This window comes from Danio rerio, chromosome 16 (genome assembly GCF_052040795.2).
Source record: "Danio rerio strain M-AB ecotype USA chromosome 16, GRCz13ab, whole genome shotgun sequence".
NCBI lineage: Eukaryota > Metazoa > Chordata > Actinopteri > Cypriniformes > Danionidae > Danio > Danio rerio.
In genome coordinates this window covers 40,639,397-40,664,555 of record NC_141036.1, presented here as the reverse complement: position 1 = coordinate 40,664,555, position 25,159 = coordinate 40,639,397, and the positions used below count along the sequence as shown (strand labels likewise).

Genomic DNA, 25,159 nt, shown 5'->3' with positions numbered 1-25,159 from the left:
GTATTCTATGTGTTGGTGGATTAGACAAGTCAATATTGATTTGAATTGATTAGACAAGTTGATGGATTAGACGAGTCAATATCAGACATTGTGAATATTGTTTTTTTTTCCATAAATCTTTTCTTTGATTTTGTATTTTTTGAACACAGAAAAACATGCCGTAGACAAACAGCATAAAACAAAATGTGTGGATATACATATAAAAATCAATATAAGAGTTGTTAAATAATAGTATTAATAATAGTGTCAGCCATGACAACAATATTGTCAGTAAGAAGGAAAAACTGAAGAAAAATGACAAGGAAATACTAACGCAAAAAAAAAAAAAATACATTAATGTGTATACATACGTATACATACGTATACACACACACACACACACACACACACACGTGTGTGTGTGTGTATATATATATATATATATATATATATATATATATATATATATATATATATATATATATATATATATATATACTATTCATACACACACACATACATACACACATACACAATTACACAAACACACACACACACACACACACACACACATATATCCATATACATATGCACACATACATACATACAAATAAAACAAATTTCCAAACCAAAATAGGCAATGAGCCAAATCTGTACTTAGGGTTAAGTTAGGTTAAAATTAAGCCAATCAAAAATAAACAATTAAATAGAGGAATGGGGATATACTCATAGAGTTAGGTATTTAAAACTGTGCTGAAAAAGGTTTACGACAATGAAAGTTATTAAAAGCCCAAACAGGAAACCTTAAATTACTATAAAAAGGAAAAAAAGGGGAAAAATAAAAATGAATAGAATAAAGATAATTATATAATATAATAATAAAACAAATTGTTAATAAATAATAAATGAAGGGGGAATAAAAAAGGGCATGGGGGCCTGGAGCCAGAAGGAGTCAGATGCTTTTTGATGTCTCATTGATTCAAGTTAGTAAATCTTTAAGTCTGTCCAAAGTTTGCGCCCAAAGTCTGATGGTGTCCTCTCTTGCACCGTGGATGCGAGCAGTGGACATTTCCATATATATAATGTTAATAAAAGTATAAATCCAAAAGTGATGATTACATTGTGAATATTGTTTAAATTTCTAACTTGCCAAATATCATATACATTGCTGTAAGTAGAAAGATTGTCCCCCATGCTTTGAACATTTACAAAACGAACTTAAACTCTATTACTCCTCACTGAAATTACTTTAAAATTGTTGTGCCCAAAAATTTCATTCGACATTCACAAGTTTCTTGTATTTTGAGCTTTTATTTATTTTAATTTTTTTATTGCCTTACCTGTAATATGAACCCCTAAGGTTTAATGCTGAATGTTTTGTAGTTGATTCATTACTTTGTTCGTATTCTATGTTTCAATTTTAAAAAAAGAAGAAACAAACACAAAATCGATTTTATCTTCACTCGATTGTTTCAATGTACGTCCTTGTTGCACAGATTACTAATGTCTGTTCAAAGATGGCGACTCCCTTGAACTGAGGGGACAAATGTGTTTATGAAGAGCACATACTACCTAAAGCCGTCTCCCATATACAATAAAAATGGTTTTAAAAAGCGTTTTTCGATCCACAGTGTTGGGTTTACGGACATGGAGTGTATTTTCAGTTGCAAGGCAGAGTAAGACAACCTTACCAGCCTTCAGCCAGGCTCAGTGCAGCTCTTACACAAACTGGACGTTCAGCCGTCATTTTAAAGGTGGGTAACATATATATGATTAACTTTCGAGTGAATCCGTCAACAAAGCATCGATTAAAATTTGTGACCTGCTTTTGCAACGTCATGTGTTTTCGACAACAACCAACAATGTTATAGTGATTTTTCTATTAGTGAATCAATTATTGGACATAGTTAATCATTCCTATTTGAGGCCTTTTTCTTTATATTAGCCCCAAGATATGTCTTAAAATTGCTTGTTAAATGTTATTATACATCTTTAGTGATTTTTTAATGGACAGCATTTTATCAGGAGTTCCAGTTTTAGCCTCTAGGGGGCTACAAAACCTCACTCTTTTATTACTAAACAGGCGACAAATCGTCAGTTTTCCCATATGATATTGATGTTTAGCCATATCCTCATACTTAAAGATATATATATATATATATATATATATATATATATATATATATATATATATATATATATATAGATATATATATATATATATATATATATATATATATATAGATATAGATATATATATATAGATATATATATATATATATATATATATATATATATATATATATATATATATATATAGATATAGATATATAGATATATATATATATATATATATATATATATAGATATATATATATAGATATATATATAGATATATATAGATATGTGTGTGTGTGTGTATATATTTATAAATATATATATGTGTGTGTGTGTGTGTGTGTGTGTGTGTGTGTGTGTGTGTGTGTGTGTGTGTGTGTGTGTGTGTGTACCTCAAATTGATATATTAGAAATGATTCTCACAGGTGAACAACAGAAAACTTTGACCACCTCATGTGCTTTATTCAGTGTTAAATGCTAATAATGTGAGTTTTAATGCCATTTTAGATGACAGTTATTGCCATAATACTGAAAGCAGCAGCAGACAGTTCTGGCCAAATAATGAACAAAGTAATGTGCAAACATGAATGAAAAATGAACAAACCATTTGTTTTTACCAGCAGCAGACAAACCTCTGCTAAAAAAGAGCACTGAATGTGTAACTGCTAGATCTATGGTTTTTGTGCAATTTTGTCAAAAGTGACAGAAGTATAAATGTTACTATTTACCCCAACTGTGGGAGTTAGGTTTAACATGTGCTTAAAGTCATATTTCACACAATTAATTTCAATTCAGCTTGCTTTAAATAGTAGCTATGTTTCCTCTGTACTTATTCTACATAGCACAGTAGGTTTATTTATTTTTCTATTGGATAAACATTTGGATTTATTTGCATTATTATACATTATTATACAATGCATTTTTTACAATATTAGCAATAAAAACTATTTTTTTCTATTAAAAAACTTTTATTTAAAAAGTTCTTAACGTTACACTTAAAATGTAAAAAAAATATATATTGTGTTAGTTTAATTGGTGTCCAACAGTGTGTGGCTTAATTGTAACACCCTGCTACAACTAGTGTGTTTTCCTCAACTGTCTAGCAGTCACTGTGTGTTTTACACCTTTCAAAATGTTTCCATCTTTTAGCCTAGAAGACGGTGATCACAACAATATAAGATTTTACTTGCATACCTTCACAGATTTAAAAAATAAAAAATGTAGAGTATAATAAAAATATTTTTATGCTACAAAAATGGTTTATCCTGTGTTTCTCACCCAATTTTTGATGAACTTTCACAATAATTGGCAGCAAGACGTCTGCCGACACTGTGGTGAAAACCTCGGAAGCATGCCATGGTTAATCCTGAGCAAATACCTTAAAACTCTGTTAGATTTTACCCAGCATTACTTTGTGCCCTGCACTCCCATATGTTTTAATTAGTTTATAGTTTAATTAGTTTAGTTTAATTTCTGTTGTGTTTTGTCTGGTGCAAACAGCCAAATTGCTTTTCACTGCGTATCTTGTCATGAAACGTGTTGCTAGGACACAGGGTTACAATGTAACCTTCTCACCTAATGTTTACGTTTATATTATTTACTATTTATATTTACCAATTAACCTCATGTGGAGCTCTTAATCTGCGTCACTTTTTGTAGTCTGCTACTGTCCACCAGAGGTTGCATTTCGGTCACAGATGCATGCTTTGAGATTCTTTCTGAAGGAACGAATAAAATACATGGTTTTCCATCGAGGCAACCCGGGGTGCTGAAATTTAATTGGCTAAACTGGCATTGGGCAGGTTAAAATGACCAAAACAAAGACAGGACAGAAACACATTTTCAAAGCAGAATATCTGACTTCAGCATTGTTTTTCAGATAAACAAGTCTTCACTTGGCATGTTTTATAAAAATCTGCATATTATGGAGATATATGGATATATATTATCAAACATATTATGGTATTTTTATGCTTTAGAACAGTCAAAAACTTTCATACAGCACCTTTAAGTAGACATGTAAACTATTTCTTACATTCTAAACACATAGATTATATGTAGAATTCAGAGAACAATTTACTATTGTAGTATCAGTGCATTCTATGGCATTTTAAAAATTAATAAATCTGAGATGGATTAAATCTATTATTGATGCATTTTAAAAATGAAGGTATTTACTAATAAAATAAAATCTGATAAATAATTAAAACCCAGATGCAGTGAAATGGTATAATATGGCTGCCCTTATTTTAAGACATAAATGCCTTAATGAGGTTGTACGTGGGTGCCTGTGTGTGTCATTTCTGTATTTGTGAAGACCGCCAGAGAGTAAATTTTAAATAGTGAAGTTAAAAGAGAGTCAGTTAAGCAAAGAAAACAAAGATGGTGGCCACGAATGTGTGTGTGAGATGTGAGATGAGTCATAAGTGTGACTGGTCATGTTCCAACAATGTGAGAAAACTCATTGCGGGTCTGATTGAGGTTGTTTTTGGGGGGCTGGTGTAAACTCGCAGTTTGCGTTATAGTTTCAGTCTTCCCCTACATGAAAAGGATGACTATAATCCTGACAGTAATAAATCTGATAATGCAATATTACAATTTTCTCCAATAAATTTTGCAATATGAATACAGTTTCACAAGAGAATCTAATTGACATGTTTTTGGGTACAGAAATTGAATGAGCACAATGCAAAAAAAAAATGCTTTTCTTCGCTTTGCCTTGTTTCTAGTTCAAATATCTAAAACCAAGTAATTATCAAGTAAAAGTATTGTTTGGTTTTCACTTTCAGAAGAAGTAAGTCCAAATTAATGACTAGTGAGTTTTTCCTTAACAATAGAACCGCCATGGGGTCAATTTACCCATCACTGTTATTCAAATGTATATAACAGACCTTCAATAAAAGGTCTCCCACTCATTGACTTTTACTAAAATTGCCTTATTTACAATTCCCTGATATTATTGTTTAGATAAAAATAGATTTAAAATGGGACATTTATACCCATAAGCGCCAGCATGGGACAAATTATTTAGCCACTATAAAAATGTTTTTATTTATACACTGCTTATGTTTGAAATTACTCTCCAATGACTTTTACTTTCAATTTTACTTACTCAATTAGTGGTTATAATAAATTAATAAAGTCACAATGACAACAAGAAGGGGGTTTGTAGAGCTATTAAAAAGACGAAATGCAATGAATGAGGGAGATTCTGGAGAAATAAGTTATGCATCAGAGTTCGATGACTCAAATTTAGATGTTTAGATAAGAGTCTAGACACTTTTTTTTAACAGTGGCAAAAACATTAAAATAGTATGTTTGTTTTTTACTGGGTATACTGGGTAAAATTTAACTGCACTGGCAATTTTAAGAATGCAGTGACCTCCGGCAGTTCTAGCATTAAAACAAGCAGCATTATCTGAAAATAGTCTTTGTTACACCTTCATTTCTTGTGTCTAAATGTTTTAAACTCTCTTGAAATGCTCAAAATCGACAGGCCATCACAATATAAAGTACTACATAGGATCTATTTTAATAATGCCAAACTTTCTAAAATATTTTCTGACACAAGCGATGCCTGTAACTGATGTAAGCAGTCACTGGCCGATTACCTCTGACTGCACTTTTTGGTTATCTTCCAACTACACAAACATCAACACACTGCCTCATTGCCTTTTTTCAACTTGCTCACCAGGCATGCAGTTGTCCTCAAATTGAAACGTGTCCCCTCCATCATCAGGAACACAGAATTAGAGAGGTTCTACATTGCATCTGTCTTGAGAAACTGAGACATTGTTTTAAAGGATCACTGAACTCCTTTAACAAAATATGGAGGCCCATACTGTCTGTCATTTTAAACCTTAACATTTCAGGACCTGCTGACTAGAATTTCTAATGGGAGAAAGAGAGACTTTTAGTGTTCACTTTCTATTTTCTTCTTCTATATTTATCCATATATTTATTGATTTCTTGTTATTTTGTTCAATTGGTTTATTATTTATTTATCTTAATTTATTTATTACTTATTATATTCTTATCTATCTATTATTAATTCATCTTTGCATACTGAAAGCCCCAGGAAACGGAGAGATGGAACATGGTGCTTGCTTAGAACAGGGTAGAAGAGTTTAGGTTTGATTTAAGGGTTCTGCAGTTTTCTTGTTTTTGTTGCCGCTATATATTTGATGTCTTTGCTTTGCTGATATTTATTTTATTTGTTTGTATATTATCTGGTTTGTATATTATCTGGGGAAAAATGCAATAAAAATATTAAAAATTAAAGTGGACAGGCCTAAAAACACATGCAAATGATCAGCTTTTACTCTATCATGGTTCAATTCTACATACATGTTCTGTGGATCTTTGTCAACTGTCATTCTGGCTCCAAGTTGCACATTTTGCGATGTGACTATTGCGAATACGCACATTTTGATATCGATGCTGAAACGATACAATATATTATGCAACCCTAGATGTTACTCATGATTTCAAAAGTCATACACATTTCACATTTCTGTTAGCAATTCACAAGCAGTACATTTGGTACTGCCGCATTCTAAAGTAGTCGCTATTTAAAAATATTACATGCACTTCTCTTTTTTTTTTTTTTTAGGCAGCATGTAGTGTGTAGAATGCCGGACATATTATAACCACTTATTATATATTTTTATCTCAGTTTCCATTGTGGATTGCTACTAATTATTGTCCTTTTGCTAATGCTTTCTTATTCAAATTGACTAAATTTACTACAGAAACATACCTTTGGTATAAACTGGGGTCGCTGAAGAATTTTGAGGAATTTTGTTTGACATATTATTCTTCTCATCCTGTGTTTTCAGCATAAAACATCTGGGTTGTTGATCTAGTCTTAAACTGCCGAATTAGTGTGTGTGATCTTTATAGTGATTGCTCCTTTAACAGCATGCAAGATTACATTTTAACCCCTTCAGACCCTGCGTCCATTAAAATGGACATCACATGACATCCCATGTTTTTTTTCACTTCCGGAGCATTTCACTAAGTTTTAATCCCACAGTTTCTGAGAGTGGACATTTTTCATCCAATCAAATGGCAGTAAGGATCTGCATGACGTAATTTGAAAAAAATCCACTGAACTAAAAAGCAGCATGGCAGCACTTCATTCCAAACACAGAAGTAAGCCACGTTTACATGGTTTTATACAGATGTATTGATATATTTGCAGATATTTAATAGATTGTATATAAAAAAAGAGGGATTTGATGTACTAATTGAAGTTACAAATCGATTGTAGAATTGCAAGCTTTAGATCAGGATTTTTTAAAATATGTTTGTCCATTACGATGGACAGTGGGTTCAAAGGTCTGTTATTAAAATTAAATCTCCAGCAATGCTGATTGAGCTTTTTTGTATTCAAAATGTATATCAATGCGCTACTTTTTTGTTTTAACAATTTCATATGCAGGGTACACAGTTCTTGAAGTCCTTGAATGTATAGCAGATGGAAATGTCTCAGATCTGCCCCTCCATTTGGAAACATGAATAAATGAATCACTCTTTACAACTCATTGTAGACCTGTCGCACAGCACAAACACACATGGTCAAATCTTGTTTGCTCAGCCTTCAGTTTAGATTTAAAAAAACAAAACATTTTTTTTTGGTCTATATCTTACACTGGGACTGGGTGTTATGACAATTTTATTTCACTGAGTAAGAGTTTATTTGATATTACAAAAAGATTTATCACAATATCATGTTTCATATATTTGGTATCAATGATTATTGATTTTTTTTAACAATCCATTTAGGAATATTATGATTTTTTTGTTTAACTACTTAATTTTAATTTACATTACTTAGTCAAATAGTTTTAGTAAAACTAAAAATAGAAAAAAACAACAATAAAAAAACAATAACAAAAAAAATAAAAAAAAACAACAATATTTAAACTAAATATCTAATCTATTTATAACTAAATAAACAAGTGTTAAAGAGATTCTTAAACTTGATAAATTAAAATGTTAAGTGTGTGCAATGGTAAAAGTAGATCAACATCTGTAAGCTGTGAATAATAATGATACAGTAAACCTCAAACTCTGTAATCAAAACAAATAATGATAATCAAATCTGAGCTTTCAAGTTAAGGAACTAACCATCATTATTCAAATACGCTGCAACATTAGAAATTGTGGAGTTGAATGAATTTGTTACCCCCCTATGCTACAAAAATCTTTCAGATGGGGTGTTAGTAGCTGGGATGCACAAGAAAAGAAACCAAAATCCTCTTTGGTGACATCCTTACATACTTTTTTTTCTCCTCACTGCTGCTGTATGGCACTCATTTTCGCATGTGTTGTTAATGTTAGTAACAAGTGCGAGTGCGTGGTCCTTTACCATTTTCTATGGCATCTCAGTCTCATTACTAGGTGACCATCAACCGTTTTCTCAGAGGATGACAAACGGACAAAGCATTGCTGCAGCTCTGATGCAAGTTTTTGGAGAAAAGTAAAAAAGCACTGCAGTGTTTGGGTGCACTGTGTTTATCTGAGATAATTAGTGTGCTTATATCATTGAAATGTGTATATTCAATACAACGTGTGAAGTAAAGTGTGAAGCAGATGCGTGCCGCTTGCACACCATGTGCTCGTGGTGCAAGTCACCATTGAAAATGATAAACTTGCACCGGAAGCTTATTGGCATCCCCTCCAAGGCTTAGCTCAGCAGCCACATTTTAATAAAGCTGTAGACTTCATATCAAAACTTCATACCAAACTTTTATTAGCGATATTGATAATGGGTTCAGTCAATAAATACCGATACCAATTTTATCGGCCAGCCAGCGATATCTTTCATGATAGTTTTTTTTTTTATAAACGTAGTTTTTCCAGAAAATGTACAAAAGCTTTATATTATAAATAAGTTTAAACATTTATGAAAAGGACTTTATCCTATTAAATTATTTTGTATTTTATTTTTAAGTTTATAGATATAATAAAGAAAAATATGACTTTAGATAAACAACAAATTCAACTGTAAGTCACAATTCTCAGTTTTATGACCTTATATACATTTTTCCACCAGCATCATCTTGCATAAATGACTAAATGTAAATGTGAATATATTAAAATTATCCCAAGTAACAGGAATTAAAAACTTTAAATATGAAAATATAAATATGGAAACACTTTAATGAAATACCGAAATGTTTTTTTCCTTCAAAAAATACAAAAAAAAAGGATAAAAATACAAGCGTTGTAAAAATATTGAAACTAAAATATTACATCTCCTTGCAATTGTCAACACTGTCAATCTCCCACGGACTGTCTCTCTAGCCTTTTGTATGCTGCCTGTGTCAGCCACACCCACTTATTTACATTTCACGATATACACAAATATAAAAAAAATATTTTACAATACACATTTAATTCCGTGGTAACAATATATACTGTCATACCTCCCATTACTATTATTACTATTAATGAAGTTATTATTTAATACAAATTATTTAAAAAGACATTTTCCAAAGATATATATATATATGTCTATATATATATGTGTGTGTGTGTGTGTGTGTGTATATATATATTTTTTTTATTATTATTTTTTTTATTTTTTTTTATTTTTTACCATTATTATTACAGGAAATGTTGTTGAAAATTAAGTTTTGCTCTCAGAGAAATAAATAAAATTTAGTTAAAACAGTAACTTAAGATGAACAATTGAACTAATGCAACTACATCAGGGATGTCAAATTTATGGAGGGCCGCAGCCCTGCACAGTTTAGTTCCAACCTTAATTAAACACACCTGATCAAACTAATTGAGTCCTTCAGGCTTGTTTGAAACCTACAGGTAGGGAAGTGTGTTGGAGCAGGGTTGGAGCTAAACTGAGCAGGGCTGTGGCCCTCCAGAATTTGAGTTTGACTTCCCTGAACTACATAAAAGATCTCTTATGAGTAAAATCTCACCAACCCCAAAGTTATTTATCAGAATATTACATCAACACAAGTCACGGTATCTTTAAAACGGGGACAGTCCCACAAAATGTGGTGGTACTGTATATAGTTAATGGCCTTTTTTACCGCTCATAATTTTTTTTTTTTTACTATGCTAACAGTTTTGTTCCCACTACAAGTTTTCGTGTTCATAGGACAAATAAGTGTGGGAGAAATGTGTTGAATAAGCTGTTTCTGCAAAGCTTTATGAACTCTGAAAGTGTGGGCGTATGCCGTATATTGCCCTAAGAAAAGTTTATTACACACAATATTTTCCTCACTGTTTCCTCACTCAACTTATAACTACACTCACATTTGCACAATCATTCAACAAAAAGCTTCAGTAAAAATGCTAAGCAATTTACTGAAAGTTTTTTTTCTTAGTAATCAATGGTAACTAGGTCACTGGTTTAACCTATTTTGGCACTGTTGAGTAAGATACATTTTGAGTAAGATTTTTTTTGCTTGCCAGCATTCCTGTTTTCTACTGAATGACACAAGTCGTACAGGTTTGGAAAAATCATTCGAGAAATTCCTTAAGCTTTGGAAATTCTCCACTATCATGTAGGATCTACACTTAAAGTCCACATGAACCTCAAGCTGCGACCTTTTTTTTTTTGTATTGTGACGTAGTTCCTAGAAAAATAGAATTAAAAGAGAAAACAGTGGGCATGACTTGTTTATTGTGTGAGCTGATTGGATGTAGTAAATAAATGTAGTAAATAAATGTAGGATGTAGTAGGCATTACATTTAGAAAGATCAGGGAAAGGGTTTCGAGAGAATTATTACAACCTAACAGACACCTCAAGCTCACCATTTCAATTTGTTGTCAAAACTGACAGTTGGAGGGGTGTGGTTAAATATGTTAGCCACGCCCAATTCCTAAGATGTAATCTGACAATTTAACTGAAAACAGACAGAAAGTGCACTTTCAGATTTCAATTAAAGCTTAGAAAGGCAAACATTTTTGCTTTCTTATGACATGCACATATGAATTATTCACCACAAAACTAACCACGTGAGCTAACAAAATCTTATGATTATTTTGATTTCATGGGGTCTTTAAACATAATTTTTTACTCTTTAGCCTTTGTATGTGTATAGTTGTTTAAAAATGTCCTAAATCTGTTTCTTCTACGGCGCTTTGGCTCAATTTTTACTGTTTAAATGTGCCTCATAAATAAAATTTAATGTTGTTGTTGTTGGAGAAATTGATTCTCTATGGGTTCTGAGGTTTTTACAGTGCATCGCTATTCTCTCTTGAGTGGTTTCTGAGCTTAGTTTTTAACAGCAGGTGGAGCTGAATGCTTTACAAACAGCCGTACTCTGCTTGCATTCAATTTCTTACAAACACCACTTGAAACTAAGAAGTTGCAATAAGTTTAAGCAAAATAAAAGTGTTTATAGTAAGCTGTGTTTACATTAATCTCGTAACATAAAAGTACATTTGCAGTCTCTAAATCAGTCTCTAAATCAGTGCAGAATTGAATTCTCAAACTATTTTTCACCTCAGCCCAATTTGGATTGGAATGATGTAAGTGCAAGTACAAATAATGGCTTTTTTATTTTTTATTTTTGGGTCAGTGTAAACCTTGGAGTACATATACACAACAACATATTAACATGGTCAACAGCAAGGGTTACCAAAAAACCAAACTTGGTTGAGACTAGTGGGCCAAAGGTAAATATAGTTGCCATGGGTAATTTCCTAATTTATTAAATAATATTTAAAAAATAACTAGAAAACCTTAGCTTTATATTAACTAATACACTATATATTTTTTTACATTTTATAATCAACTTATTACAGTAAAAGCAATTTATAGCAGAATGGAGTTACAGTAGTTTTGCCTTGATTTGCTCGCTGATGTCTTCTTCATAGTCCTCTATCAATCGATTGACGGTATTTACATTTATACAACTTAAAAAATAAAGTTAGATTTTTTTGTAGCTCAGCAATAAAACAAACAAACAAAAAAGGTTATGTCAAATTAGAAATGATGATCTCTGTTAAAGGCATTCTCCCCAACTCTCTCCATCATTCTCACCCTCTTCTTAGATGGGATGGTGTGCCAAATCAAAGGTTACAATGGACCAACTTTGGCCCACAGGCCCTACTTTGGGCATCTCTGGTCAAAAGGATACTCAATCACATGGATCCAGAAAAAAAAGGCTAAAAATGCTGGATTATAGAATGTCAATGGTTTCCAATATGCTGCAGAACTATCGGTGAGCAGCTCAAACAGTCATGTAGTCAGTTATTCATGTAGTTATTTAATCAATAGGGTATAAGGTCAGATCATCAATGCATACTTATACAAAGGTTTAGTAGGCCTGCTTCTTGTTAGAAACCTATTACCATTGACATTCTAGTATATTGATTTGGTCTACTATGGATGTCAAAGTTTCAGCTTTCTTCAAAAATCATCTTTGGTTTGTGAAATGTGAGTAAACAATGACAGAATTTGCATTTTTGGGTGAACTACACCTTTTAAATATTTAGCAAAAGTAAAGCACTCCTTATCAGGTTTGAATCTATCCAGTGTTCGTCTTTCTAAAGCTACAAAATGAGATGCAGTGCAAGATCAAAAATGTAAACGTGTGAAAATGCTTCACATGTACGCTTCGTGTTACCTGGCTGTGATGATGATGATGATGATGATGACGATCTCTCAGACGTTTTTGTTTTGAGTGTGGGTGTTCGGGAAGGATGTGGCCAACCAAATCACCCCCACCCCTGGTGACACTTTGTCACCATTGACATGTTTCAAATGTTCTTGAGCTCTTGAGTTATGGGTGAAAAGTTTTGTAGCCTCAAACGTTTCTAATTGTATTTTGCACGATAATGACTAACATTAAAGTTCAATCCTGCAACAGACACTAAATATAAACACATGATCTGGTAATTTATTTTATAAAGAAATCCAATTTTTAAAGATCAAGCTATGTAGTTTTCTGTTTAAGCAATTGTAATGTGACTTAAGCAATTTATATATCCGTTATGTTTGTTTCAGGTGATGAAACTCTCCTTAACCAACCAGTGAGGCAATATGCTCGACCTTCTAGAAAGAAACAAGGTAAGAGAAGAATATTAGGGCCACTACATTTAACATCCTGCCAGTTTTACTGCTAGGACTCATTGGCTTCTACTTTCTTCCCAGAATTCCCAAGTCAGCTTGAAGATCTGAAAACATCAATGCTGAAGCACGAATATGCGTCCGTCCCACTTGCACAATCGTATGTTTTTGCTTCTGTACTTTCCGTGTTTTCATTCACCCACTAATCCTTACGAAAAGTCATGATTGTGTATTTGCTGTTAGGAAGTTCATGATTTCTTCAGACTTCCGTTTGTGTGCCTGACTGCAGAACATTAGCCGTGTTATGTCATATATTTGCAGGGTTGATGATGTGGTGAAGAAACTGCTTACTTTGGAGTTTGCTAATCATGTACGGTTTTCGTTTCCTTTCATTCCTCTTTAAATATTTTCAGAATTTAAAAATAGTTTGAACCTATAATGGGTGCTTTTAATGTTGATCTAGGAACTATCAAAAACTTTTTACCATATTAACTCAAACAATGTGTTTTAGAGTGAAAAACTGCGTTTGAAAGAGGAACAGCTTATTGCTAAGGTGCAGAGGGATGAGAATGACCGCAGTTCAACCGAAGTCAAGGGTAAGTTCTCTTTTTGGTCTTTCTTAAATGATTGACAAAGTTGTGGTTTTGACAATACTGGAATCTCAGAAAATGACTCGATGATGTTGAATGTTCTTGTTCCATTGCAGTGGCGATTTTGACAGCACGCATTCGCAACTTCCAGGAGCACTTGCACAAACACCCCAAGGTAAACGGCAGCAGTTCAGTAGTGTGTGTTTTTTCAGCCCTCAGTAAAGGTGTCAGAACATTTGTCCAACTCCAGTTGATTAACACCCACAGAAACACAGGAAATCCTGTGCACAAGCTCATGTGTTCAGCTATATAGTGTTCATTTTCATTCTGTAGGGACGTATTAAATTGATTAAAAAGTGACAGTACAGACCAAAAAATATATATATGTTTTAAATAAATAAATTCTTTTTGAGCTTATGCATTTACATACTATTTAAGGTTAATCTGTTCATTAAAGAATGCTAAAAATGTTAATTAAAATCAAATTAAGCAGATAATATTAATTATATTTAGTTTTTAAGCAGTAAATGAGCATATTAGATGGATTTTGGCAAATAATGTAACTGCCATATTTACAAAAAAAAAAAAAGAAAGTAGGGAGTATACAATATTTCTCATCTGTATATATTTTTGTTGTTGTAACGTGAATACATCGATTGCTCACGCCCCCACACGTCATTTACCTCCTCACATGTTGTGACTGATGTAGGCTATGCATAATATATGGGAGCGCACATGCGTCTTTCCCTGCTTGTAAACCTATAAACAAACCCCTTCGAGATCAGTTCATGAGATTGGTCAGGTTGGCAAGTACCAATCGAGTTATTAAATGTGATTATCGGCCGATACCAATCCACGGCTGTTCAATCGAAGCATCCCAAGATTCATAAATCCTATTTTAAATCATAAAAGTAATGCATACATTAATGTATTACTGTATGTGTGTCCTTACTCAATTAAATGCAGCCATGGAAAGCATAAGAAAAAAATAGATACAAAATTTATATTAAAATTTGCATTTACTAAGGAAAACAGCAAACTTTTGAACACTAAAAAGGAACGTTAAGTTTTATTGTGCAAAATAAAGACAACATTGGTTTAGACACTTTCTAGTCTTTGACGATGTTTAAAGTTATATCTACACACTACTGCCACCACTACCAAAAGTTTGGGGTCATTATGATTTTTAAATGTTTTAAAATAATTATCCTGCTTCTCCTGCTCACCAAGGCTGCATTTATTTAATCAAAATACAATACAAATTATAAAATTGTGAAATGTTGTTATTGCACTATAAATTAACTATTCAATAGTTGTTTATAATTAAATTCATTCAATTATTCCAGTAATTTTAAACATTAATTTTCAGCTTCATTACTCCAGTCTTCAGAGTCACATGATCCTTAAGAAATCACTCTAATATTAATTATTATTATTATTATTATTATTATTATTATTATTATTATTATTATTATTATTATAAATGGTAATAGTAATAAAAGCAATAATGACTGGAGTAATAATAATAATAATTCATTTGAAACTACATACAATAAGAAAGCAGTTATTTAAAATTGTAATAAGTATTTAACAATTTAAAAACTTCACATTTAATAAATGTTGAACAGTGAATATGAATAATTAAGTTCATATAATAACAGAATAATTTTCTTAAAAAAAAAAAACATGGAAAAAAACTGACCCCAAATTTTTGACCAGTAATGTACATAGATATAATGAACTACCCCTATAGTGAACTTGAGAGGAAATAGTTTCATACATCCAGAAAAGTCTTGGGTGGTACACATTATTGCATCAAAAGGCTAAAATAGGGAAGTTAGCTGTGGGAAAATCTCTATGAAAATGTTTCTTTATTAGCTCTTGATTTCATTTTTAGTGTATGTATGAATCATCATCACACAAGCTGGGTTGTATGAATATATTGTAAATGGCTTTACGTCAACGTTATGTCAAGTGATAGTTCACCCACATATGGAAATGTCATCAGAATATCTATCGTTGTCTTGTTCCAAACCCACATAACATTTGAGTTACTGTAAGAAGTAATTGGAATCCGACAGGTAGTGTTTTACAGTTTACTCAATATTTACTACACGATTTACACTTATTTACTTAAGTTGTTCCAAACCTTTGAGTTTCTTTCTTCTGTTAAACACTAAAGAAGCTGGAAAGCTGTAACCACTGATTGCCATAGTAGGAAAAACAAATACTGTGGAAGTCAATGGTTACTGGTTTCCTGCTGTCTTCAAAATATCTTCTTTTGTGTTTAGAAGAAAGTTGAATAGGGTGAGTAAATTTTGACAGAAGTTTAATATTAATAAGTAACCATCCCTTTAATTTTTGCATGCTGATCATTTCAGTGCTGTCTTTTTTGCTGTGAAGGTTTTGGTTATGTGAAAATATATATAAGAAAATCTTCATCTGTGTTCTAAAGCTGAATAAAAGATAGTTAGTTATTATTTTGGTTTTAATCACCATGTGTTAATGCGCATTTTGAAGAATCGCATGAGAAACAAGTGATGGAAACAACAAGTTTTGAATAAAAATCCCTTAATTGAGGTCATTTGGATGAAAAGGGGTTAATGACAATCGCCAAATAATTGACATATGAACATTGCACTCACATCAGCTGTCTCCATTATGCCAGGTTACCAATTCTACAGTCAATCAAAATTCAGAAACCACTTAATTTGCATTTGTGATTCATTCATTCATTTTCTTCTTGGCTTAGTTCCTTTTTTAATCAGAGGTCACCACAGTGGAATGAACCGCCAAATTATCCAGCAAATGTTTTATGCAGCGAATGTCCTTCCAGCTGCAACCTATCACTGGGAAACACCCAAACACTCTTATTCATTCACACATACACTACAGCCAATTTAGCTTACCCAATTTACCTATAGTGCATGTCTTTGGACTTGTGGGGGAAACCGGAGCACCCAGAGGCAACCCACGCGAACACGGGGAGTACATGCAAACTCCACACAAAAATGCCAACTGGCCCAGCCAGGGCTTGAATCAGCAGCCTTCTTGCTGCGACAGCGTTACCCACTGCGCCACCGCATTTAAGATGTTTTCCCTTTTTTTATTTTTGCAAACTTTGAAAATATTGGCTTCATGTTAGGATGGAAACCCAGCTAATGATGACAGATTTTTTTATTTTGGGGTGAGGTGATAGTCCATCCAAAACTGAAAATTCTGACATCATTTACTCACCCTTTACTTGTTCAAAACAGTTTGGCTTTCTTACTTTTGTTGAACAAAAAAAGAAGATTAAAAAAAGAAGATATTTTGAAGAAACAGGAACCATTGACTTCCATTGTTTTTCCTACTGTGGATGTCAGTGGTTATAGCATTCTTCAAAATATCTTCTTTTGTGTTCACCAGAAGAAAGACCATCTTTGAGACCAGTGGTTCCAAACCTTTTTGATTTTGAGTAAATGGTGAGTAAATTTCATTTTTGAGTGAGCCACACCTTTAAGAAATCAGCCAATTAGCCTTTTACAGACTTAAAACCTCTTTTGTTATATTCATCAGGATAAAGCCAACAAAAGATGGATGCTGATGACCATTGACAAAAGGAAGAAGCTTTTGAAGTTTCTCAGAAGAACCCGTTATGATTCATTTGAGAAGGTGTGCAAGGAGCTTGGAATCACATACACCTTCCCTCCTGAATACTACAGACGGGTCACTCGACGTTGGCTCGCCAAAAAGGCCTTCTGTAATAAGGTAAGTTCAGTTCACACTAATCTGTCTGCATTAGTGTTCTCAAAAGCATCTATTTTGATATGTGTTGATACTGAAGTATTTGAACTGATATAATATTGCTTATTCTGCAATATTAATCATTCCTGTTTGCTTCGAACAATGATAAATTTATGCAATTTGTGTTATTTGTTATACTTTTATTTTTTATAAGTTAGGCTAGTAGGTCAAGTAGACTCAAAAGTGTCCACTAAATGTAAATGTAGTGGTACATATATAATGTAGTATAATATATTACTTAGAGATGTAAACCTACACTGGTCTCGAGGTTCAGTTCGGTTACAGTTATCATGACATCGATTTGTTTCAAATGGATATCTCAGTGCATCACGGTGCATTGACAATGCTTTCTATACACAATTGTAGATTTTACTTCACAGCAAAATAATTCTTGTATTAACATGTATCATTTTTGATATGCATAACATTTTATTTGTATTGTAATACAGTATTGTCCTTTAATACAGGCAGATATAAGAAACGGTACCTCTAATTTTACCTGCTCAAAGAAAACACTGCATCGAACAAAACTCAGAGACATGCACAGAACAACATGTGCATTTTAACCAATAAAGCAAACGTGTAAATAACCCGCTTTTTAAGCGTTGTCGAGCGAGTTCTTACACCCCTATGATTGGTCACACGCTCAACAGAAAGGACTGAGATTATTGGCTGTAACGCACTGTCGCTGTTCACCGATGAATGACTCTGATAAACGGCAACGGCGATCACAGCTTTTCCGTGATAGATGCAGTGGTGAAAACTCGCTTTACAGACACTTGTGTCTGAAACGAATCCATAAGTACTGCTATAACAGCCGAGAGGAGAGGAAACGTCACGCCAGCAGGTCAAACAGGTCACAGTGAAAGAGAGAGAAATAGCGTTTACTTTCATTTTCTCCACAGCAGTACAATAGGGGCTTCTGCTGTAACTTCAGTGTCAGTGAATGACTGTCCAGCAAACACACAGTGAATTGAGTTTCTGCGTTTTAATTACTCGCGCTCGCCTCCATAGTATTCTACCGTGACATAGCACATATGAGACAAATGGCGTCAGTATGTAATGACTGGTTCATATTACTAAAGTGATACTGAATTGACCGAAGAAACAATTAATTTAGACACCTCTACTATTACAATGCAGTAGTGTATTACAATGTTAGAGGAATAAAAAAAATGCAAACAACAAAATTTTATTTTATTTAAAAAAAAAAATTTCAGTTGGGCCAATAAAACTTTGTCAGGGCAATTGGTGGACACGAATAGACCAGTAGAAAAAAAATCTTTAACACTGAATCCATGTTTAAAGGCACAGTTCAAAATATCTTCATTGTGTTCAACAGAAGATAGAAACTCATAAAGGTTTAAAACCACATGAGTTGGAGTAAACGATGTGTGATATTCATTTTTTTGGTGAACTGTCCTGTTTAGGCTTTAACTCTGGCAAATTAAGAAAGTGAGACATGCATAGAGAGTTCTATATGTCTGTTATTGAAAATGGTGTTTAGTATTGATATTTTTTGGTATTGAGTATCAAATCAAAGTTAGAAAGTCCAGTATTGTGCAGGGTGTTCGCAGGTCTTAAAAAAATTCAACTTAGGTTTTTAAAATGTCTTCAATTCACTGAAATAATTTCTTGAATGGTTTTTAAATGGGTCTTAATTTTCCTATGTCCATGTAAAGCTACTTAATCTGGCCAACACCCATCCAATAACTAACAGTCTTATAAAATTAAACTTTTATCAAAACTCCATTACCAATATGGTTTAATTCTTTTCCTTGCAATAGTATTTGTTTAAATGTTGTCCATGTATTTATAGATCATATGTGGTGAGGACAGACCGTATATTTTTGTTTATTACAGTTTTTAAAACTGTAAAAAAAAAATTATATATATGTAAAATATATATAAAAATAAAACTAGGGTATGCTTCTTTTGATACATTATTTAAAATATGTGCTTTTGTAAAACAACTTTGTTTTTTTGTTTTTTTGATGGGGCTAGTAAAAGTCTTTTCTGCAGGGCCAACTGGGCCATCAAAAAATCCTTAGAGTTTAACATTGTATAAGTCTGAAATTTCATTCATAATGGTCTTAAATTTGACTGTGAAATGTGCAGAATCCCTGTTGTGACAACACAATGTAAATTTCAGAATTTGTGTTTCGCCTGTTGTTTACATTGGATTTGTTTTCCCCTCCCAGGTCTTTAAAGAAGTCCAGAGACTAAAAGCAGCAGAGAGAGAGAAACAGAAAGCAGAGGAGGCTGAAAGAAAAAAGTCTTCATCCTCTACAAACCCACAAGAAACTGCAGCGTAGAGATGTTCAACCAGCTGCGTCATGTCCAGAAGAACAATCTGATACATGTCTGTTTTGAATCACACGTCACATTCAGAGAAAAACTAAACAGAACCATCAAATCAACCGCATGTTTTCATTAATTTACTCGTGTCTTTTGAGGCTGAGCCAAATAAAAGATCCTAAAATGAATTGTTTGGCTATCGTTCTTCAGAATACTGCTAATTATATTAGAATAACTTCACAGAACTCATTTGAAGACATTAGTTTCACACACTCAGGGGTTTTGGATTGGCAGCTGATGAAATCCTGTGTCTGTCATATGCTGAGAGTGATTGATGCATTGTGGTTGTGTGGCTTGAGCAAATGTTTCTGTTTCCTGAACTGTGAAATTTTACAAGAAATGCATGACAATCATGTGGATGATCTGAGGTCAAACTATCGGTTCTTCACTCGTGTGAGATTATTGATTGATTGTGAGGAATTCTGGTTGGTCACATTTCCTATTACAACACCGATAGACCGACCGCCCCCTCATGCAGAGTTAAGTTTGTATGCGTAAATCGGAAACGGTGCATACGCGGTGTGTTAGTGTGTGTCACAACTTCCTTTTCAGCTACAAGATCAAGAGGCTCAGAAGAACACGAGGTACTTTTCTAGCAGTTTGCTTTTTGCTTTATATTACAGAACATTTTTATGATGTAAAAATGCTGATGCTTCTTGAAATTAGCCTCATGTTTTAAACAGCCAGATTTATTTAGTTTACTGTGTCATGTTGGTTGGTTATAGACCAATCTGATATAACAGTGTGAGCAGAGCTAGTAAAAGGTGATTTTTTTTAACTAAATAAAAATAGAGCAAGTTTAGGTTCAGTTTAAGTTGCTTTACTTTTTAAAATTTAGATTAATATTTCAAGTTTTATCCAGATGATTGTGAAATTGTCAATTTTTCCCCAACATTTGTAGTGATGATTTTGCATATTAAAGTTTGTGAATGTTCAAAATTCTGTCATGCAAAAAGGTTAGTTCACATAAAATGAAAAAAGGTCATTTACTCGTCCTTTTTAAGACTTTTATTATTAATATGAACTAGCTTTATTAACTCCACGCTTTTTTATTTTTTCATTAGAACAAAAAATAAATTTTCATAATACATTTTCAAATACGTTTTGGACAATATTGTGTTATATGTAGTTCGAATGTTCCCATAGAACGAAAGTCAGTGGCGTCCAAAATAGCAAAAATATATATTTCTTTTTCTTTTTAAATGTAATCTTTTGCTTCTCTCAGTGTCACAATTAGAAAAATTTTCTCTTTTTTGCCGGAGTGAACAGTTCTTTTAAAGTGATATTTCACTCAAAAATAAAAAAATTACCTCCTTTATTTTCCCTTGTTGTTTTAAACCTTTATGAGTTTCTTTCTGCTGCTGAACACAAAAGAAGAAAAATATTATAGAAATCAATGGTTACAGGTACACACACACACATATATATATATATATATATATATATATATTATATATTATTATATATATATTATATATATATATGTGTGTGTGTGTGTATGTATATATATATATATATATATATATATATATATATATATATATGTGTGTGTGTGTGTGTAATATATATGTGTGTGTATGTATGTATATATATATATATATATATATATATATATATGTGTGTGTGTGTGTGTGTGTGTGTGTGTATATACACACACATATTCAAATACATACACACACACACACACACACATTTTGAGTAAATAATTGCAGATATATCTTCTTTTTTTGTCTAGATGAGAGAAGATTAACTTTTTCAAATAAATGACAAAATGTTTCAAAAAGTAACAAAATAAATGTATTTTCTTATTTGTCACTCAATATGTCGAACACATCTCTATATCCATTTTCTCAGCTTCCTCGCTGGCCTGTTCGTTACGATTATAATGTCAAACCCAGTCATCACTCAGCCTGGTGCTGGATCTTATGGTACAAATGTGCAGACTGGAGAGTGGAGCACGGGTCTTTGTTCTTGCTGCAGTGACCTACTTGTCTGTAAGTTCTGACAGCACTCAGCATATTATTCACTTCAACTTCAAAGATGACATTTTATTGGGATATTTTACTTGTGGTTAAATTATGCTCATCTCAGTAGAAGTCATAATGTTTATTAGTTTACTGGTTTAATCAGTGACTAACCAAATGCATAATCTCTTTTGTGTGTGTGTAGGTGCTCTTGGCTTTTTCTGCCCAATAGCTCTTGGCTGTTACACTGCAAACAAGTATGGTGAAAATGTCTGCCTAGCATGTGTACCTGGAGGAATGGCTGCAATGAGGACACATATGCGACTGACTTATGGAATACAGGTAATGTATTAAAAAAATCTGCACTGTAAACCCAAATGTTCCAAATAAATTAATTGAGTTGAGTGAATTATTTTATGTTGTATATATATATATATATATATATATATATATATATATATATATATATATTCCATAATTTATATTTTTTCCCCTTCTGCAGGGCACAATATGTAATGATGCTTTGATGACCTGTTGCTGTGGAATGTTTGAAACATGTCGAATGGCCAGAGAAATTCGTATCAGGAATGGAGAGACATAATTACAGTTCCAGACCTAACATTATTATATATTTTCAGAATCAGTAAATGTACAAAATAGCTTAAGGCAGGACAATTAAATATATAAGGTGAAACACTTTGACCAAACCTATTTACCAAAAATACAATGTAAAAGCCTTGAATGTGTGTATATGACTGTATAGGTTGACAGCTGAAATTATCCACATGTCTCAACCTGCAGCATTAATATGTTACTGTACTGTTTGTCATATTTAATAGTCATTCAAATCAAACAGTGAAACCATTCATAGACGTATTAATATGAAATAAAGCACACCATTATATTTTGACGTGTAAACTCGCTTTCTCCAGATTCTGAAACACATGTAGTTTTGTTTTATGCTTCACAAACGAATTCCATGCATACGAGTTCCTCCCAAAAAAGAAACTAATATACATACAGTTGAAGTCAGAATTATTAGCCCCCGTTTATTTTTTCTCCCAATTTCTGTTTAACGGAGGGAAGATTTTTTTCAACTAATTTCTGCACATAATAGTTTTACTTACTCATTTCTACTAACTGAATTAATCTCTCTTTACCGTGATGACTATATAATAATATTTTACTAGATATTTTTCAAGACACTTCTATACAGTTAGGCTCATTTAACTCAGACTACCAATCTGCCAGTCACTAATGATCTTTCCACTTACCAGCCACACCCTAGCAACCACTTTTGGCACCCTAGCAACTAGATCTTTATTATAATAGCACTGACTTTAAATTGGACATACTAAAAAACACACTAATCCATACTAGCAACATGCTAATCCATAGGTCTACTAAACATGTTAACGACAAACGAACATACTAATCATACTGGAAACATACTAATCCATACAAAATTCATTCTAACAGCATGCCAATTTATGCTAGAAGCATGCTAGCAACATGCTAATTCATCCTAGAACCGTGCTAATTTATGTTAGCAACTGTCTTGCAACTACTCAGAACACCTTAACAACCGCCAAGCAACACCTTAGCAACCACCTAGCAACACATTATCAATGACCTAGAACACCTTAGCAACCGCCTAGCAACCAATCAGAACACCCTAGCAACACCTTAGCAATGACCTTGAACACCTAAGCAACTACCTAGCAACACCTTAGCAACCAATCAGAACACCTGACCCTAGCAACCACCTATCAACACCTAAGCAATCACCTAGCAACACCTTAGCAGCTGCCTAGCAACCACTCAGAATACCCTAACAACTACCTAGCAATGATCTAGCAACACCCTAGCAACCACCTAGCAACATCTTAGCTACTACCAAGAACACCTTAGCAACCGCTTAATATGCCTAAACAACTGCCTAGCAACTACTCAGAACACCCTTACTCAGAACACCTTAGCAATGACTTAGAACACCACCTAGCAGTGCCTTACCCACCCAGAACACCCTAGCAACTGTCTAGCAACAACTTAGCAAACTGCCTAGCAGCCACCTACCAACACCTTAGCAACTGCCAAGCAACATCTTAGCAACCACCTGAAAATACCTTAGCAATTGTTTGACAACTACTCAAAACACCCTAATAACCACCTAGCAACAATCTAGTAATACCCTAGCAACCACCTATAAAAACCTTTGCAATGACTAGGCTCACGTAAAATCTATGCGCACAAAAATCTGCAGATTTCCACAGATATTTAGTCCTTCATTGAGTCTATTTATTTGTGTAAATGTGTTTACATTTGTACTTAAATTGTTTAATTCATTCACTAATATTATTGTGATATATAAATAGTAATATTAAAATGTTCATATTTACAATACAGTTTGTAAAGTAATATGTTGTCTTTTAATAAATATATTATATGATAGACTTGCTTTGTTTACCAAATAAGTGGATATAATTGGATTTGCATTTTAAACATTAAACAAAAGTAATATATATATATATATATATATATATATATATATATATATATATATATATATATATATATATATATATATATATATATATATATATATATATTATTTTTTTTAAATTTTTTTTTTCATGTATAAAGTTTTTAGTTAGGATACTCATTCCGCATAAATCCGCAGATTTTTAACAAAATTCTCAGCAGAAATAACAAAAAATACCAGCAGATTCTGTCTGGCCTCAGCAATGACCTAGAACACCACCTAGCAATGCCTTAACCACCCAGAACACCCTAGCAACAAACGCTCTATCAACAGCCTAGCAACAAACATGCCAATCCATACTAGAAACATGCTACATATTAAAAAGCATCAAAACACCTTGTGGGATTGCATCAGCAGCAATAACTTTTTTATTTATTTTTTTATTTAACCTTCAGCATTTTCGACAAGTTTACATACACTCTAAAAAAAGGAACATAACTATTTTTTTTAAATGTCTGATGGTAAATCATGCTAAACGTTTACTATTTTAGGTCCTTTAGGATTACCTTAATGATTTAAATTTGCTAAATGCCAGAATAATGAGAGATTTTTTTTGTTGAGAAATTTTTATTAATTTCTAGAGTCAAAAGTTTACATACATTTCCTTGGTATTTTTATTTTTTTTTAGTTTGAAGGAATTTTGGCTCATTCCTCTTGACAGAATTGGTGTAACTAAGTCAGATTTGTTTTGCTCGCACAAGCTTTTTCAACTCCGCCCACAAATTTTCCATAGGATTCCATAGGATATGATTTCCATCATATCACAGGACA

At 32.7% G+C, this 25,159-nt stretch overlaps 2 protein-coding genes across 4 annotated transcripts; both read left to right on the top strand.

The window, feature by feature from the left end:
* The first annotated feature begins 1,492 nt into the window (after positions 1-1,492).
* mrps15 (mitochondrial ribosomal protein S15) lies at positions 1,493-20,010 on the top strand. 2 transcript variants are annotated; one of them, NM_001002485.2, is made up of 8 exons: positions 1,493-1,733; positions 13,086-13,148; positions 13,233-13,308; positions 13,470-13,518; positions 13,660-13,744; positions 13,855-13,913; positions 17,297-17,488; positions 19,726-20,010. In NM_001002485.2, exons 1-8 carry the CDS (start codon positions 1,580-1,582, stop codon positions 19,837-19,839), a joined length of 792 nt encoding a protein of 263 aa, NP_001002485.1. In that variant the 5' UTR covers positions 1,493-1,579; the 3' UTR covers positions 19,840-20,010. The 2 variants fall into 2 exon arrangements, 1 of the variants encoding a protein (NP_001002485.1); XR_015510379.1 differs by lacking the exons at positions 17,297-17,488; positions 19,726-20,010 and adding an exon at positions 15,256-17,017 and having other exon boundaries at positions 13,855-15,083.
* A 382-nt stretch (positions 20,011-20,392) lies between these two features.
* On the top strand, positions 20,393-22,750 carry ponzr11 (plac8 onzin related protein 11). 2 transcript variants are annotated; one of them, XM_087287419.1, is made up of 4 exons: positions 20,393-20,466; positions 21,737-21,876; positions 22,052-22,188; positions 22,349-22,750. In XM_087287419.1, the coding sequence occupies exons 2-4, from the start codon at positions 21,768-21,770 to the stop codon at positions 22,445-22,447; spliced, it is 345 nt and encodes a 114-aa protein (XP_087143545.1). In that variant the 5' UTR covers positions 20,393-20,466; positions 21,737-21,767; the 3' UTR covers positions 22,448-22,750. The 2 variants fall into 2 exon arrangements, with proteins under 2 accessions (XP_087143545.1, XP_087143546.1); XM_087287420.1 differs by having other exon boundaries at positions 21,708-21,876.
* Positions 22,751-25,159: the final 2,409 nt, after the last annotated feature.

Bases quoted from the DNA above. Each gene is read 5' to 3' on its own strand.
- mrps15 (NM_001002485.2), top strand. From the start codon at position 1,580: ATGGTTTTAAAAAGCGTTTTTCGATCCACAGTGTTGGGTTTACGGACA. The intron at 13,914-17,296 runs GTAAACGGCAGC...TATATTCATCAG, and splicing joins ACTTGCACAAACACCCCAAG to GATAAAGCCAACAAAAGATG. The intron at 17,489-19,725 runs GTAAGTTCAGTT...TTCCCCTCCCAG, and splicing joins AAAAGGCCTTCTGTAATAAG to GTCTTTAAAGAAGTCCAGAG.
- ponzr11 (XM_087287419.1), top strand. From the start codon at position 21,768: ATGTCAAACCCAGTCATCACTCAGCCTGGTGCTGGATCTTATGGTACA. The intron at 21,877-22,051 runs GTAAGTTCTGAC...GTGTGTGTGTAG, and splicing joins CTGCAGTGACCTACTTGTCT to GTGCTCTTGGCTTTTTCTGC. The intron at 22,189-22,348 runs GTAATGTATTAA...CCCCTTCTGCAG, and splicing joins GACTGACTTATGGAATACAG to GGCACAATATGTAATGATGC.